At 41.3% G+C, this 18,763-nt stretch overlaps 1 protein-coding gene across 3 annotated transcripts in view; it reads right to left on the bottom strand.

Annotated features, from left to right (window-relative positions):
* Positions 1 to 1,112: 1,112 nt before the first annotated feature.
* Positions 1,113 to 18,763, bottom strand: part of LOC109893889 (transforming acidic coiled-coil-containing protein 1) — a 38,746-nt gene continuing 21,095 nt past the window's right edge. For all 3 annotated transcript variants that reach the window (XM_020487108.2, XM_020487104.2, XM_020487097.2), the window contains exons 3-13: positions 12,026 to 13,397; positions 10,738 to 10,798; positions 9,910 to 10,102; positions 6,789 to 6,841; positions 5,651 to 5,791; positions 5,232 to 5,308; positions 5,035 to 5,078; positions 4,647 to 4,813; positions 3,950 to 4,056; positions 3,541 to 3,661; positions 1,113 to 3,274 (exon numbers count right to left, since the gene is read on the bottom strand). In XM_020487108.2, coding sequence (XP_020342697.1) covers positions 3,206 to 3,274; positions 3,541 to 3,661; positions 3,950 to 4,056; positions 4,647 to 4,813; positions 5,035 to 5,078; positions 5,232 to 5,308; positions 5,651 to 5,791; positions 6,789 to 6,841; positions 9,910 to 10,102; positions 10,738 to 10,798; positions 12,026 to 13,368 — 2,376 coding nt within the window. In that variant the 5' untranslated portion in view covers positions 13,369 to 13,397 and the 3' untranslated portion in view covers positions 1,113 to 3,205. The remainder of the gene's footprint in view (positions 3,275 to 3,540; positions 3,662 to 3,949; positions 4,057 to 4,646; positions 4,814 to 5,034; positions 5,079 to 5,231; positions 5,309 to 5,650; positions 5,792 to 6,788; positions 6,842 to 9,909; positions 10,103 to 10,737; positions 10,799 to 12,025; positions 13,398 to 18,763) is intronic.

Raw genomic sequence — 18,763 nt, 5'->3', positions numbered from 1 at the left:
GGAAGTGGGGGCAGCATGCTGCCTGGGAGAGGTGGAAGGGGGGTTTAGGGCTGGGTGTCATTTAGATTTGTAAGGGGATAGATTAGGGACGGGGAGATAGGGAAAGGTAGTTTGTAGGATGACGGGGAGGGAAGATGCTCCCCTGAGGTTTTGTTTGGGGTTTTTGTTTAGTTAAATTAAAATACAATTATTGGAGTATGAATGAAAATTATGAGTTGTAAAGAATGAATGGTATTGAATGTAATAAATTTATATTTTAATCAGCAGTGTAAGTGAGTGTTTTGCATGCATGAATGTGATAATGCAGGGTGTTGAAAGATGCTAAAGCAAACAACCAAAAAAACACAACAAAATCTATGAAGGTGTCTGCATGGAGAGAGTCTCCTCCATGAATGGGGAAGTGGTGTATTTATCCTGGGAGACACCGGGCCCAGGTGTTTCCCATGTAGCTGACGACCCTCCCAACTCCGCCCACCAGCATCCTAATAAGGAAACAAAAAAGAGAGAATACGGCAGACAGAGTGGGAGGGTCGTCACAGAAGGTCAGCCGACATGTGCAGCATTTACTGTGAATGTGTCACGCCCTGGTCTTAGTATTCTGTGTTCTCTTTATTATTTTGCTTAGGCCAGGGTGTGACATGGGTGATTTATGTGATTTGTTTTGTCTAGGGGTTTTGTAGTTTATGGGATTGTGTTTAGTTGAGTGTTCTAGGTAAGTCTATGGTTGCCTGGAGTGGTTCTCAATCAGAGGCAGGTGGTTATCGTTGTCTCTGATTGGGAACCATATTTAGGCAGCCATATTCTTTAGGTCTCTTGTGGGTGATTGTTCCTGTCTCTGTGTTTTGCACCAATCAGGACTGTTTTCGGTTTTCCACGTTTTCTTGTTTTGTATAAGTATATTGTTCACGTTATCATCTTTATTAAAGATGTTTATAAATAACCATGCTGTATTTTGGTCCTCCTCTCTTTCACCAGAAGAAAACCGTAACAGAATGTGATCTCGATGAACGTCAGGGAAATTGCCTTTAGGCACATCGGCTGTGCAGTGCGCTACTCTATAGAGTGTCTCGAATTGAAATCCCAGCCTAAAAGTTTTACTGAAGTAAAACAAGTTCACAATAATGATCACTTTTATTCAGGAAATGCCTTCTGCACAAAATATATATATATCAATCAGTAAACATCATAGAATCTGTGCACGTTTCGTTCCTCCACTTTACAAATACTGTATGAACAATCCAATAAAATTATATTATTTTCATACAATATAAAATGTACACATACTGCAGTGATAGAATGACAAGCAACTTCAAAGTCAGACCTTTTAAGTCATGATACCTCCTCCTGAAGCCCCTTTATTTGGCACAATAATAACATTTGGCAGTTGAAGGTACTGATGATGATGATTCATGAAACAGGTAGGATAAGGCAATGGCTCCCAAACTATGACTCAGGTAGGTAGCACCTAAGTGGGCTTGGGGACAGTTCCGTGTCCACATACTGTACTGTAGGTCCTTGTAGACCTAAAGGTTGAAATGAACCAGTCCGATACATTGCCATAACATTAAAGGAACTAGTCGTTGTGCTGTTTAGCCACCAGCTAGCTTTTTGTTCGCTCTGAGAACATCTGAACAAGAATCCACATCTGCATTAGTATATAGTTTACACATATGTCATAATCTGTCATAATATTTAGTGTTTCCTGGAAATGTTATTCTCAGAGCCTACAACATTAACAGTGATGGGCTTTGAGGGCAAGGGAATGATTTGGCAACTCTAGTATTATGGAGATGGTAGAAAATATTTGTCCTGTTTTCCAAAGGTCTTGTAGAGAAATGTAACTGTGGCTGCACTGCAGAAAGCCAAGCTTACAACCACAGCTCCCTATGCTGTGTCTAGCTAAAGGAAAGATGAAAACAAAACATGTCAGTTTCAAACTATTCTTAAACAGAGCAAAAGTCCAATTATAAACAGGATATGTCACTACTCCGTTGATGGATTTGTTAAGATATTCTTGTCATAGTGCTCTTTTGTTCAGCTACATGAGCTAAGGGGTAAGACACAAGGAATATGGATTAAAGCCTATATTGTCGATATAACAAAACATATTTGTTCAAACAACAAATACGGTAACAAGAGTTTTTCCAAATAATGTTGCATTGTTAATACAGAAAACCAAGCACCTCCTCCAGACATGTGGTGATAGACATGAGCAAACAAAGATACTTTAACATATGCTGTACACATGAAACACGTGTGCTTTGCCTTCAAACTATAATCATTATTAATAGGGGTATATAGAGTATATCTCATGGAGCTACATAAAAGATCTAGAGCATCGACCACAAACTGCAGTTTGAAGTTGATATCAAATAACAAGAAGCTACATAGTTATTAAAATAAATGTGCAATCCCTTGATCTATAAAAAAAAAAAAAAAGTATACTAGCATACCGCTATAAGAATGTCCTACCTAAAGAAAGGTACAAAACAATAGAAGATAAAATGAGAGTAGATCGAAACGGTAACTCTATAAAACGAAAAATGGATCGCTCTCCATCTCTAGTAGTTACTAGAATAGCAGCAGAATGATTGTGTAAAGTCTAAACCCGTGGAACGCAAGCTATTGCAAAACGAGAGCCACCAACTGATTGATTGTTGATCTCTTTCCCTGTATCAGCAGAAGAATGTCCCCCAAACCCTTTCTGGATCACACGTCTCTGTCTCTTTTTTCAAAACTGATAATCCATGATGTGGAACATACTTTACAAACACACCCCACAGTACGCAACGCAACAGGTTACAAGCAGATCCCTCACATAGCCCCACGACAGGGAGAAATCGACAGTAATGTCCATACTATGCTTTATTTATGCAAAAGTTACGATTTGGCACTACATGCCTATAACAGCTGCACATGCACATTACAATTTGCCACATCAATACTTCAATTGATCATAAAAAACATATACTCATAGCTGTTTCGCAGTTTATTTGTTCCATTCGAGAGACAACGGGTGAATACTGCCGTCACTCCCTGTGTGTATAAGTAATAATAGCAGAGACGGGTTCAGATTGTGTTGATGTGTGGACAGTCGTTTACTAGTGGTGGGGATGGTTAGGCCTTGGCTGCAAAGGTAAGGCAGAGCGGAGAGATGTTGGTGGAACAGTACATCCAAGAACTCCAAAGTTCCTGATATCAGGTATCAGTCTAATGTTCCGAGCTTTGCTATTAGTTCGTCGCAGATTTTCGTGAGTTCCTCAATTTCTTGGTTCTGTGAAGAATAGAGAGATAGGCAGAGATTGTTCAATCAAAGATTCAGCATTTGAATCGTTTTTTTGTGACTAACAAATGCGACATCATGAAACACTTCCTGGTCGAAATGCGCCATCTTGTGCCTCTCATTGGGAGCCATTGATAACAAACAGAATTCTTGTATCCAATTATTATTTTACTATCAATGATTCCTACTGACACATTATCCCTTAGGGATAAAGTCAAGCCAAGTCAAGTCAATTTAACTCATGTCAAGTCAAGTACCTTCTGATGGAGGGCTCTCTCCAAAGAGTCCACCTTCATCTGCTCCTTCCTCAGGCTGGCATGAAGAGCCACACTCTCTGAGTCGGCTCTGGAGCGCACTTGGGCGATATCTTCATTTGCTCTGCAACACAGCAGAGAGTGGAACATTAAAGAAAGAAAAGAAAGAAAAATAGAAGACCTCACAAAGAAATGAGAGAGTGAACCATTGAAAGATAATGTCGCTCGCCTCAAAAGTACATAGTAGCCAAACGAACAATAGACTAGATAAAGTGCTATGTTTATATTTAACATGATCAGATATTTAACATTGAGACATTTACCGTCTCAATCCCTAGAGTCAAGACTCAAATCATATAAAACATCTGCTGAAAAAGCAGTCTAGATACAAGAAATACTGAACTATCGTTACTTGTCTAGTTTTTCCTCTGCGTGGATCTTGAGTGTGTGGTATCTCTGCTCTTCCTGTCTGACGCGGACCAAGTACTCCTGGGCACACTTCTTCAGCACCTCTTCATTCTGCACACACACAGACACACAGACACACACACAGACAGACAGACAGAAAAAAAACTGAGAACTGAATAACCTTGTATCTCCATTACAGATAATAATTTTGTTCGCAACAGTCCGATACAGAAAAAACAGTGACGCTAATAATACCATTTCATATCATTAATAAGTGCTTTTCCAAACATAAAAGGACTCTGTACATCATAACATCAACAAAAGAATAAAAACAGGAAGTACAAAAGGTTAAGTACAACGTCTAGTTTTGATTTACATTTGGTTGAGTTGTCATCTAACGCGATTCAATGTGAAATCAACAACAACAAATTGCCATGTCATTGGATTTAAGTTAAAAGGTTGGACGAAAAAAAGACTAAATTCCCTTACGTTGAATAATTTTAGAAAATCCACTTAGTTTCCAAGGTTGATTCAATGTCATCACATAATTTTGGGGGGTTGAAATGACGTGAAAACAACATTGATTAAAGCAGTTTTTGCCCAATGGGTCACTTCTTCAACAGAACCTCTCTAGTCTTAATCTAACCTTACACTCACATTCTTTAACCTTCTCTCTAGTCTAGTGTTAACACATAGCCTGCCTTCTTAAAGCCTTCCAGGACGGTCTTCATGTTCTCGTAGCGTCTGAAGAGGTCAGAGAGTGAGCGCTCCACGGAGTTGAGGTCAGCCAGGGCTTGGTCCCGCTCCAGGATCACCTGCTGGACGCTCTTCTGGGAGCCCAGGACACTCCTCTTGTGCTGCTCGTCCTCTGTAAAGGTCACAGGTCAGACAGTTGAGGGACATCCAAACAAGGGTGTGTCTCAAAAGTCTAAATCGGCTTGTTATTATCATCTAGTTCCATGGATTTGCACTGATGTGGAATTAAATGGGCTGGTGAAAGCCATAAGCTGGTAGACATCCACCATATTGCTTTCACCTGTCCCATGATTTCATATCAGTGCAGATAAAATGAACTCCTCAAGAACTTACCAATCATCTGTGCAACGGTTTTCTCGTACTCTGCCACTATTTTCCTACAAGAGACAGATAAACACAGGAGAGATATAAATAAAAATGAAAAGGTTTCTTTTCAGTCTAAAAGGTTTCTTGTGAGTTTGTCTCTGTTATATTCTAAATATGATTATCTTTGAATTATGGCAAACAAAAGCAACAGCGCCATATAATACCTCATCTCTAACACCTCTATGTGGCTTTCTTCATACTTTCTCTTCCATTCATTGGCTTCTATCTCTTTAGTAATTATCTGTTGGGGAGAAAACACTCTGGGGTTAGAAGAGGCTTGACAGCCAGGCATCCATTTGCTTGCTACTTGTTGATTATTTAAGCATGTTTACTATTGTATAATTTAACAGAAGCACTGTAGTGTGTGTTCAGTGTTACAGTGACAGTCTGTGATCAAGGAACTGAGCCTTTAGCTCAAAGGACTAGCTTGGTGTTAGCTAGGTTGTGTTCATTAGGGCAGGCAACGAAAAAAAATTTTTTTTTTTTTTAAATGTGTGTTTTATTATTAGTCAAAGTAGTCCCTCTCTATTTCCGTTTGGTGCCTAATGATCACGACCCAGGTTTAATCCGTCAGTTACTGTACCTCCTCTCTGATCAAGGTGAGCACTGCTGCTTTGTCCATCTCACTTTGCGATATGGTCTCCAGGGAGGAAGGACTGCCTTTATCATCATGACCCTCACAGCCAATCAACTTTGGCTCTGGGGTGATTGACAGCTCTTCACTCTAAAAGATACCAAGGACAAAACATGTCAGTCTGAGCTCTAATGCAAACTGGCTTCTATTGACAAATTATGACAACTAACAAATCAAAAGACCTAAGCCAGGGATGGGTAGCTGTCTGCCCATGTACCGCATAGGCCCTCTTTTTAAGGCACGCGGATCAATTTCCAAAAATGGGGCCCTCGACCACAATGTATTTTGGGGTCGAGGTCTCAACTTACTGTTGAGAGTTAAAATAGTAGAATACAAAAGTTGCAAATTCGAAATTTGGTTGTGCATCAGCAGTTTTTCTCTTGTTATGTTAGTCACTGACAGTCACTCAATTAGCCTTGTCAGCTAACAATTTTTAGATTGGTAAGTTAGTCTAGACGGCTTTCTAAAATAGTAATCATGGCCAAATGCTGACCGGGCATGCAGGGCACGTGCCCAGGGGCCCTGACCTTGGGGGGCTTCCCATTGATTTTGGAAGTCACTCTCACTCAGATATCATACTGACATGGCATAAGTCATGGCAAAATGTGTAGAATTAGTTTTATCTCTACCTCATGGAAAAATGATTATAATTGCATGAAATCTGTTAAAACAGTTCCAAATGTTCTCTCTGCCCCATGGGAAAATGCGTCGAATTACAGAAAATGTGTTTTAAAACGACAAAATGTTCTTTACACCCCATGGCAAACTATGTACAATTGAAAGAAATGCTACATTTCTCTCCGTCGTCAAGAAGAGGCCCAGTAAAATGATTTGTCGGCGAGCAAATCGTGCTTAGGGCCCCCAAAAGGCTAGAACCGTTCTTGGCTATTGGTATAATGCATTTAGTTAGGAGAGTTAAGTAGTTTAAATGCACAAATGGATTGATTGCACAAATCAGTTGACTGTATGTCTGGGTATGGATGAGGGTACGCTGACCCACGAGCCACTACGGTCCCTCATGACAAGTTCAAATTCTTTGTGGCCTCACCCCCATCAAAGTTGGCCAGCCTGATCTAGGCCTACTTACCGAAGTGCAAATGTCTTTCTCATCCATACAGTGTGTTATCCTCGCCTGTGGACCTGAGGGGAAAATAAATAAATATTGAATCAGGGGATGGAGATGGAAAGTCATTTTACTCAACACTTGATTTTCAATGGCCAATAGGTGGCAGTAAAACCTAATGTGAGATTCAACAATCCAAGAGGCTCTCCATAAACTGCTTTTATGCTTTGTCTAGGACTGCTTCTTGCATTTAGAGGTTTGTTTTCTTGCCCCTTTAAGCAGAGTCCCTTTGACTATGACTATTGGATACTTTGACTACTGATTATTGGATACATCTAAAACCGGGATTCACAAGCTTTTCACTCATGTCCCCCTTCCATCGTTGGGGAACATCGTGTACATCTTATATGTGTTCATGTGATATCTGAGTGACTCAAACATTACAACAAAATCAATGGGCAAAAAAAATAAAAAAAAAATAAAATAAAAATGGGCTAGTTGATCTGGACAAGTTCAAAATACTGTAGCTCTCTAAGGTCTGCAATGACTTAACACGACAAGAGGAAAACTGCTGATGTACTACCCAGTTTCGAAATTGCACCTTGTGCATTTTACTATTACAACGTTCAAGAGTAAGTTGAAAGCCCGACTGAGTTCCTTAAAAAAGGATAATATAACTAAACTCAATCAGTTAGCAAAACAGTCAGTTCTGAACAACGCATGCCTGAACGAGCAGACTTTTAAGGTCCCTCGGCTACATATGTAGTCCCTCGGCTGCAATGTAAACTTGCGAACTTGTCAAGCCTCGAGCGCTACCTTCAGAGGGAGCGCACAACACCCGGCCTGCAGTTGCCCCCCTTTAAGCAGGGCTGTGTAAACAGAATTGTCTCGTTGAGCCAACACTCTTACAGTGATAGCATAGCAATGTTTTTGAAACAACTAAAATGTACAGACATTTTCCTTAATTTTGAGACTTTGAACCTGTTTATTTTTTTGCTTGACTGCACTGAGCTACTGAGGTCCAAACAAGAAGTAACTCTCCGGGGAATTATCTGCATTTTCACAATTTGCTTGGATCTCACAATGACTTCCATGATATTGATAAAATGAAACCTGGTTTGTTCTGAGATAACTTTAATACGGTACCTAGTGTAAGCCAAAGAGCTCACATCTAGCAATTGTTCAGCTAAACGTCCGCTACAGCTAGCACGTTTACGTGAGGATGCAGAACATATTTTGTTTCGCTAACTAGCTAGCTAATGTTACCTTGCTGTGTAGCCTATATTATAATATCATATGCATGACACTGTATGATAGCTTTACTGTACTTTTCTATTCGTATGGGTGGGTAGCTGAGGAACCAGTTATCAAAACTCAACACCACCTCAATATAAGAGAACAGAACTGGTCGTGGGATTTGCTAGCAACAACATTGAGTCACAATCAGTAGATTTCTGTAAAAAAAAAACAATACATTCTGAATACGCTTCACTGAACTTATATTTGTCCTCTACAACTTGCAGTCCTTCCGCGGCGTGCTGAAATTCCTATTTCTAATCAAAATCATTTAACGAATACAACCACCGACTTTTTAATCGTTGCTCGTGCTACGTAAATGACCCTATTAACCTTAATCATAACCCTACCATAACCATTACCTAACCTCAACCCTTACATTAACCATGTAACATTTCAACTTCAATGGGGTAGGGACATCCCAAGGACCCAATTGAATCTTAGTTTACGTAGTACGCGCAATGAGGAAAAAGCGCTAAAAGCTTTTAAGAATTGACTGATGGTGACTCAAATGTTGTTGATAACAAATCCCACGACCATAAGAGAACGGAGTTGATGGTTCCTCACCTAGGGAGGGGTAAACATTCATTATTTGATGCTAATTTAATGTGTATGGATGAGAAAATAAACCCCTTAATTGTCTGCACCTGCTTGTGGATTGTCACATTATTCAATATTGTAGCCTAATGTGTTTTAGAAGGAAAAATAGCTTGGATTGTTAAATCGTTTGTGCTTCCTGGCTTCTGTGATATTTACGGTCAATTTGCGCTGCGGACCAAGAATGTCACGTTGCCAGCGACAACGAAAGGTAAGGCAAATGTGAAATATGAAGTGAAAATTGGAAATCTCTTTCGCCAATCTGGTCCTCAAACTCTCCTTAATCTCGTAATGGAAATGGGGCCTATAGAGTAGACCTAATCAGCTATGTTTCTTATTTCTTTGCGCTGGAAAAATGCAATTCTACTACACTTTATATGACTTGAATGCAAAAAAAATCTACAGCCTACGAAAAGTGGAGACACGAAACACACGATACTGATCCAATGATAAAGACAGTGAATATGCTTGCACTTGGGGGATATGGCCAATGATCTTCACTGGTGCCAATAAATTGTGTTGCTCAATTGGGAGTTGAGAATTTTGATAACTAGAGACAGATTCGTCTATTCTTTGTCTTCTCTTTTCAGCAATAGCCATTTGCTTTTTAAACTGTTTTTCCTATTTTGAAATATTGCGATAGGCCAGGGTCTATTTAATTGCTTTTCTGACTGCTGCAACTCAACAATCAGCTATTTGCTGCGCGCTTAAAATGATTCACAGCTCATTTTCAAAAAGAAGCTAATGATTCTGTGGCCAAATCATGCTCTCTGGTGTAGTATTTTCAAAGTTTGCATTTATTTCTGTATAGGCACGAGTAATTATATCGCTAATTTGGGCAGATTTAAATCAATTTACTTTAATGGAAGCTTATCTTCCCCTAGGCTATTGGACGTGTCACCTGTGCCGACATCAATGTGAAAGTGACCTGTGCATAAAACAGCTGGCCTCGAGGCTTACAAGGCCAAGTTAAACGCCGATATCAGATTCAAAGAAATCGGCACGCTGACTGACAAAGCAAACTCTGTCTCTGCTTTCTAAAAGTAAGAGAAATGCATGCAGGCTGGCAGCTTCTCTCCGAATGATGCTCTGCATGGTCCTAAAGCCATCTAATATGCTAAACAGCCTTTACATTTTAATCGGGACTGGAATGATTTGCGTCTACTTATGTGTAGCCCACCTTTACATTTGTTTTGGTCTTGAGCTAGCCATACCCAACTGACGCCCCTGCCTGAGAGCAAACCAAATTTACCATCCAGCAGCGCCTGGCTTTTGACATTGGATGGGTTGGCTGGGCCTTTGGCACATGCTGAGTCTTCCTCCACCTCTGCCTCCTCCTTGGCTTTCTGGCCCATGATGCCACTGCAAGCCAACTTTTCCTCATCGGTGGCATGGCGAACACGGCGGGGCATTCCTTGAACGTGGGACACCACCGCATCCTCTTCCTGTAAACAAGAGAATGCAGTGCCAGCGTGCTGTCAGTCTAGAAGACTCTAGAGGAAGATAGAAGACTGATGTGATGGTACTAACTGTCATTACTGTATTCAATTCAATGTATTCCATCTGATAGGCGGTGAAGATCATTCTATAATTAAATCCAAAATGTGCATACTGTACCCTCAGAGAATAAGTCCACCAACAAAAAAATCTAACAATGCAGCAATATTCCAAGGTGCATTCTATATGCATTTCAGCATGCAAATAGTACTTGATTTCTCTGATATTATAGTTTTTTTTGTTTTGTTTTTCAAAGCGTTACATTTGGGGGTCACTTGAAGTAGTTTGATAGTCTATTGAAGTACAATGGAGGTCAAAAGTCTTGATGGCACACGGCCTCTATAAACAGTGCTGAGAGATGGGTAATGCATCTGTCAACAAGCCAGGGATGTACTGCAGTGCTAGAGACACACTGATGAGTGTGTGAGAAAGGGAAAGGCACTGGTCAGCATGAGAGAGAAGTGTGTGTGTGTGTGTGTAAATGAGATGAGGTAACCTACTGAGTAATAACAATTGCAGTGACACTGCAGCAAGGTTATATTCAGCTGATATTGCGCACACACACACACACACACACACACACCTGATTGCAGACATCCAGGACCAGGGACTGGTTTTCATACTTCTTCACCTTACAAGAATTCCTAGAGGAAGAACACAGGCAGAGGATTTGTGAATAAAAAATATAGCTTTGGTTATTGGGGCAATCAGCCAAGATGACATGTTTACTTGACATGTAATTGTTCAGGACAGGTATCTAATAAATAGCTGTTGTCTAAATATGGATTATACTGTAAACACTACAGGTCCCATTGGTCTTGTCAGTGATGCACACTACAACACTGTTAAAAATCCTATGCTGATTGAAATCTGCTATTTAACTTTGCAAAGAGTAACAAGGCAACCGTTCAGGAAATAGCCAACTAGCTAATGAATCTTTGTTTTTCAAGGAGGGTTTCACGTGCCAACAAGCAGGAGTGCAAGTCACTAAAAGCATCTTCATTGAGCTCTCATCATGACAACACTGAGCTCTCATCATGACAACACTGAGCTCTCATCATGACAACACAGAGCTCTCATCATGACAACACTGAGCTCTCATCATGACAACACCGAGCTCTCATCATGACAACACTGAGCTCTCATCATGACAACACTGAGCTCTCATCATGACAACACTGAGCTCTCATCATGACAACACTGAGCTCTCATCATAACAACACATGCAATGGGACAGAAAGCAAAGACGGCATACCAAGCGAGAGATTGAGTGGTGGAAGAGCGAGTACTACTTACAATAGAAAACAGAGAAACTTCACTTGTTCAGTGGTCCTGAGGCGAACAAACACAAGGTGGAAGGAGAAGCAGAGAAGGGGTGCATGATAGACAGACAGTTGAGGTTGGTTGGGTAGATGGGGGTGAGGGAGGGGGTACAGCGGTGGCACAGAGAGCATTTTGGGAATGAAGGATGAAAGAGAGAGAGAGAAGGAGGAGTGAGTAGAGGTGTTCTGCTCAGCATTAGAGATGGAGTTAGGTTTCTAGGGGGCTGGCTAGAGGGCTGAGGGTTTGGCAGCGGGCGACTGACCCAAACATTAGGATGCCAGTGACTTCGCAAAAGGCAAAAAGAGATCCAGTAACTGCAGCACCATCTAAAACTAGTTTAAACTAGTGTGAAAACCACAAAGGAAGGCTTGATATCACATACTGTAGGATAACGACAAGGACGACAATTTCATGTTTTTCTTCTTGCTAGGACAAAACACATTTCTGGATACAGAATTACCCTGAAGAAGGCTACACTAGTGGTGGAACACAACACATGCTTTGGATTGACGTGCTGAAATGCCAAGCTGTGGGTGTAGCAGACTTACTTGATGATCCTGTCCTTGCTTTTCTTTGGAGGCTGGCGTGTTTTCTTCTCCTCCTCCAGGGGGCGATCCAGCTTTGGTTTCACTGCTTCCTCTGCTGGCCTCTCAGGGGTATCCTGAGAAGTTGGGTTTTCACTGCCCAGGGCTTTAAATGGCTTAAAGGGTTCAGCTGAGTCGTCAAAGTTCTGAGGATCAAAGCTGTAGGATCCTTTAGGAAGAACTGGGGAACTGCTCATTTTGCAACCACCAGCCCCAAAGGGGTTAAAATTAGGGTCATCCCACTGGTTGGGGTCATACTTATAAGTTGACTTGGGAATTGGAACGTCATCCAAACTTAAGGAGGCACCTGGCACGGAAAGCAGTTCAGAAGCGGTTTCTGAAAATGGCTCTGCTACCGGTTCAGCTACAACTGGTTCGGGTGTCGGCGTCGGGGCAGGTGCAGTCGTTGTTGCTTTGGCCTTTGGTTTCTTGGTGGCGAGCTTGCTGCCAGGCTTTTTACCCAGCCTCCTTGGCTGTGTTTTTGTTACCTCTCCTGTCTCGTCTAACCCAAACTCCATCTTCACAGGCTTGGGCTCTTTGACCTCCTCAACCTCCATTTTAGGTGAGGAACTAGTCCCACAAAGCGGTGGAGAAGAGCTACGTACAGGTAAAGGCTCCAGTTTGGGAAAGGAGCTACTTACAGTTGGCGTCTCAAGTGTGGGCAGGGCATCTGCTGCAAAAGCTGGGGGGGAGTTCTGTATCTTGGAGCCTCCAGTGGCGAACGGGTTAAAGCTGTCGTCAAACTGGTCCGGGTCGAAGTTGTAGCTAGCCTTAGGGATTGTGATGATGTCAATGTCCCCGTCCCCCTGTGTGCTAGCATCGCTCAGGGCTCCCTTTATCTTCAGGGAAGGGGGCTTGGTTTTAGTGGTTTTAGGGATTTTAGTGAGTTTGGCCTGCGGTTCAGAGATGGTCTCAATGGGGTGTCCATTACAAACTGTCTCTGTGCTGCTGGACAGTGGCCTCTCTTCCTCGGGTTGACCTAGGTCCAGAGAAGTAGCCAGTGGCTTCTCCTCAGGTAGGCCTAAGTCCAGAGAGGTAGCATTTGGCCTCTCATCGGGTAGACCTAAGTTCAGAGCAGGACTGGTCATTGCTTCTCCATTGGCATGTGCTGGTGGGTCTGCTGTGGAGGGTTGAATCTCGGTAGTGTCTGTGTTGGGAAGCATTTGGGGCCCTTTTTTAGGGTCCATGGGGGCCTCCTCCTTAGGGTCCACGGGGGCCTCCTCCTCAGGAGCCAAGGGGGGCTCAGCCTGGCCCATGTTCTGGTTAAAGAGGCTATGAACTGGATCCCCGGCTAGGCCAGACACCATCAGCTGTTCATCCTCCTCCTCCAGGGTATCTGGTGAAAGCAGGAGAGAGGATACAAAAAGTTGACTCAAAAACCAGTAGTAGCTGCCAGAAAATATATATTTTTAAACGTAGCCACAAATGCAAAAGACGACGATCAAAAATGTAATTTGGAGTGTGATGTAATTTCAACAAAAAAGCCTTCTCAAGGCAGGTTGCAACAAATATTAAGAGATGATAATATTCCTTGGTTGCTACCAATCTCACAGTAACATAAAGTTGCATCTATTTCCATGGTTACGCTTTTCTTTAAAGGCCTAATAACATAACAATACATTTGTTTGTACTTGGAAACTGTAATAAGGGAATATGGAAAAGCCTTAACAGGTCAGATTGAGAGTGTATGTCTTGAGGGAGCTGTTGCTGTTGTTGATTTAGCAACACTGCCCAGAGGAATGTACAAATGTTTCCTGATGGCCGTCATCGTCACAGTTTTCATGCAACAGTCTGTTGCTAAGAGACAGGGGGCAGCAAAGGCCCTAGTTTATTTATATACAGTGGGGTGGAAGAATGAATATGCTACAGTGTTTTAATGCAGCGTTGATTCTCTTATTCAAAATATTTAGAGCTAATCATCACTAAGCAAAGTCAAATCTTTCCATCAGTATGTTTACGTACATGTGAATGGGTGTGGTGTGTGTGTGTGGACAGAGAGAACAAGAAAGGGCCGCAGAGAGAGGTACAGTATATAGGATCTTGATTTGAGCCAGTTTTCTACAGTAGGAAAATAATCCTGCAGCAACAGGAAATGTGAATTATTATGTGTATTATAAATAATGGACATTATTGAAGGGGTTGATACATTTTTCATAAGGCAAAATTAAGTCTGAAAAGTGGAAAATGAAATGAAGATCCTACATCTGTACAGCTTGGACAGAGCAGATCTGATTAACTGCTCGATAGTCAGTTCATCAAAGTTCAGATCCCTGTACCCAGGAATTCAAGGTTAAGTTATTGAATCCATATTTAGTGGAGATAGTGAACATGGCTATATTGCTATATTATCAAGAGAGAACACCTATTTCTGATAAGAAGTTTTTCTGTAGTGTCATCACTTTTCAGTCTCTATTATGCCATTATTACGTTCGGCCCTGATACTGCAATAATACTAAGACTAACTCTCACTGGACAGAAGTACTTTTGTACTCATTTGATACAAATACTCATAGTATAAAGGAAAATACAGTTATATATTTGATAATATACGTTATACTTATTGTCGGCACTAGGGTTTTTAGTTCAACCCTAAAACAATATAGCAGTCGCTTCTTTTCCCGCAGTAGCCAAATGCAGCACTAAGGACCTAAAGTAGAACAAGACTAGACAGTAGGGCAAGACAATACATTCCCCAAGTTAAGAGTGGTTATATAAGCTCTCTCACCAGGTCTGAACACTGGCAATCAACTTTCTCTTATTTAAGACCAAAAGCTGGTTTTATCTGTAAGGCAGTGGGTTATGGCATGAATTGACGGCCTATCCAGTCGTGATGCACACTGCCCGTATGTGCATGGAACAACAGTAGCATAATGTGCTTTTGGTGCCTGTATACTTTGTATTTAGAAACATAAAAAACGAATGAATGCGATCTGATTTGTAAGATGGTTCCGGTATGTTCATAAAACATAGGCCTATTTGGGAGCAGTACAACGTGAGTGGACATTTCTCTTTACATTGGATCTTTGTCCTGCTACTGTGAAAAGTTTGGATGTGTGTAAAACCCTCCATAGTCTGCCCTGTTTTAATATTATATGCCCACAGGGAGAAATGATGGTGCTTGTAAGTTGTATGTTTGGCATGTCCAGCCATAATGCAATTTACAGTGGGCCTAGCCCCTATATCAGAGCGAATGCTTGTGCATTCATCAAAACCCAGTCCTTTCGCAAATGCGCCGATAATTATGATAGGGAAAATAGCAGAAATATTCCTGACACACCCCTGCTTAGATTAGCCGTTACGTTAGTTTGTTAAAATAGAGCCCATACTGTTTTTAGTTTGAAAGAAAATGTCCTGCAATTTTTAGCATTTTGCCATTGGGCGGAGAGAACATTTAGCAATTTTATAATTAATTTCATGCAATTTTACTTGTTTTGCCATGGGGCGGAGAAAAATGTGCAGTTTACAACTAACCACATTCTTAAATTGCACCACATTTTTAAATTGCACCACTCCTGGGAGGAGTGTGGGATTTATAGATGTATAGACATTATTTCTGTCTATAAACCCTACAACATTCTTTTACTTGACTTATTGCCAGAGATAGTTAAGTATTCAGAGAGTAGGACAAACAACAAGGTTATTTTTGTGTACACTACTAAACGTCTCTAAAAGTACCTGCAGCTTCATCCTAGCCTGTTGCCAGGTCTGTTTGTGCTGTCTTGCCAACTCATATGGTCTTTATTGGCAAGACAGCACAAACAGATCTGGGACTATTAGCAAAGCAGCGCAAACAAATCCTGGAACAGGCTAGCTTCATGCTGCCAAGAACAGTCCCTTCAAAACGGGCCAGTGAGCTAGAGTTCAATCTTCTCCACAGCTGGCTGCGTGAGGAAGAGGAGGAGTGAGGAAACATCAGGAGAATGTTTGTGGTTGTGGAATAGAACTGAAGACAACTCCCTCGGTGCGTGCTGCCAGCGAATGCAGCCTTCTCAGACTCCGCGGCTCACGAACGACACTTTCACTACCCCAGGCCTGAGCAAACAAAGATAGCCTGGACACATACTAGCCTGTGCTACGCAATCCCACTCAAAGCAGTTTGAGACCCCTTTCTTTTACAGTCCCATATCAAAACACAGTGGAGTGAACCGAAACAAAGCTCTCAGAGACGAAGAAATACTTATTAAAAGTAACTTTGACAGACTGAAAAGCAGCACGGCTCCTCAAATACTTCCAAACCAGCCTGAAATCCAACGGGTATGTGGTTGCATTGCATGCACTCTCTATGAGTTAGACCATCTAAATTATCGCCAACATATACTGGACATCATACAATAACAGGGTTTTAAATGAAGTGTTTCAAGTATATTCAAGTAGGTTACTTCAAAATATTGGGACTGGGAGTAATATGGAAACCACTGTTGCTTCACTGACTTGTAATGGGGCTCATAGATCCAAACCGGATCAATATATTGGAGATATTTCTAGATCCCTCACAGGGTAAGTCACTCTCATGACTTGAAACCCCTCCCACAGACAATTGAAAACAAAGAGGAGCAACTACTTTTGTTCACGGCTGACCTCCCGAATTCCATAGTCCAAAGTAGAGGTCGACCGATTATGATTTTTCAACGCCGATACCGATTATTGGAGGGCCAAAAAAGTCCATACCGATTAATCAGACGATTAAAAAAAAAAAAAAAAAAAAAAAAAAAACATTTTACATTTTTTTTTATATATATATATATATATTTTTTTACAAACATTTATTTGTAATAATGACAATTACAACAATACTGAATGAACACTTATTTTCAATTTAGCCTCAAATAAATAATGAAACATGTTCAATTTGGTTTAAATAATTCAAAAACAAAGTGTTGAAGAAGAAAGTAAAAGTGCAATGTAAGAAAGCTAACGTTTAAGTTCCTTGCTCAGAACATGAGAACATATGAAAGCTGGAGGTTCCTTTTAACACGAGTCTTCAATATTCCCAGGTAAGAAGTTTTAGGTTGTAGTTATTATAGGAATTATAGGACTATTTCCCTCTATACCATTTGTATTTCATTAACCTTTGACTATTGGATGTTCTAATAGGCACTTTAGTATTGCCAGTGTAACAGTATAGCTTCCTCCCCTCGCCTCAAACCAGGAACACAATGACAAGAGCCACCCTCGAAGCAGCGTTACCCATGCAGAGCAAGGGAAACAACCACCCCAAGGCTCAGAGCTAGTGACGTTTGAAACCCTATTAGCGCGCGCTAACTAGCCAGCCACTTCGGTTACACCAGCCTCATCTCGGGAGTTGATAGGCTTGAAGTCATAAACAGTGCAATGCTTGATGCACAACGAAGAGCTGCTGGCAAAACGCACGAAAGTGCTGTTTGAATGAATGTTTACGTGCCTGCTTCTGCCTACCACCGCTCAGTCAGATACTTAGATACTTGTATGCTTGTATGCTCAGTCAGATTATATGCAACGCAGGACACGCTAGATAATATCTAGTAATATCATCAACCATGTGTAGTTAACTAGTGATTATGATTGAGTGATTGTTTTGAATAAGATAAGTTTAATGCTAGCTAGCAACTTACCTTGGCTTACTGCATTCGCGTAACAGGCAGTCTCCTTGTGGAGTGCAACGGTCGTTATTGCGTTGGACCTGTTAACCCTACCGGTGCAAGATTGGATCCCCCGAGCTGACAAGGTGAAAATCTGTCGTTCTGCCCCTGAACGAGGCAGTTAACCCACCGTTCCTAGGCTGTCATTGAAAATAAGAATGTGTTCTTAACTGACTTGCCTAGTTAAATGAAGATTAAATAAAGGTGTAAAAAAAAAAAAAGATTTCCGATTATTATGAAAACTTGAAATCGGCCCTAATTAATCGGCCATTCCGATTAATCAGTCGACCTCTAGTCAAAAGCAAATTCTTATGCAGGCCGTGATCCAATTCTCTACCCTTCTCCAATGTTAATATTTTATTTGAGCCACACATGCTATTGTTTTGGAGTGGCCTACCTCAGATTGACCTGAATGGCAAATATAAGTCCTGTATTCAGCCGATGACTTCCCACTGGGCACAGACGTCAATTCACAGTCTATTCTGCGTTGGTTCAAGGCAAAGTGATTGAAATTATGTGGAAACAACGTTGATTCAACCAGTGTGTGCCCAGTGGGTTCTCTCTCACAACTAGCGTTAATTGCTGGTGTGAATAAGGTAATTGTGTAGTTTAATATCAAGCTTTAAGTGCTGTGTAACTTTAATGGTCTTTGTGAATGTCTAACAGTCAGATGCATACCTAGAGAAGTATGGTAGGCAAACAAAGCACATCTGTCTTCAATTACAGCGGCAAGGTACACTTCCCTCCGTTTGGCCACATGTCAGACGGAACATAGTTAAAATAGCTTTACAGTAGGTGCAGTTTAATCTATTGCAGTAGCAGTCCTTTGAGAGCAAATGCAATCTGCAGTTTCAGTTGAGAAAACATTATTGATCGACATCAAACGGTCTGAAGGACTAATCTACTTGATTCCACCAAACACTGTATTTTGTTGAATGAAAACAGCATATTGAAAACCACATCTGAGGTGACTGTTAAAAGTTGAAGCACCATGATAGCGCACACACACACACACACACACACACACACACGGTTCCCCACAGGAAGTGCAAGACAGAGAGACAAAATCTCTCTTGTTGCCATG

Source organism: Oncorhynchus kisutch, linkage group LG1, assembly GCF_002021735.2.
Source record: "Oncorhynchus kisutch isolate 150728-3 linkage group LG1, Okis_V2, whole genome shotgun sequence".
Classification (NCBI taxonomy): Eukaryota; Metazoa; Chordata; class Actinopteri; order Salmoniformes; family Salmonidae; genus Oncorhynchus; species Oncorhynchus kisutch.
This window is presented reverse-complemented; position numbering and strand designations above follow the sequence as displayed.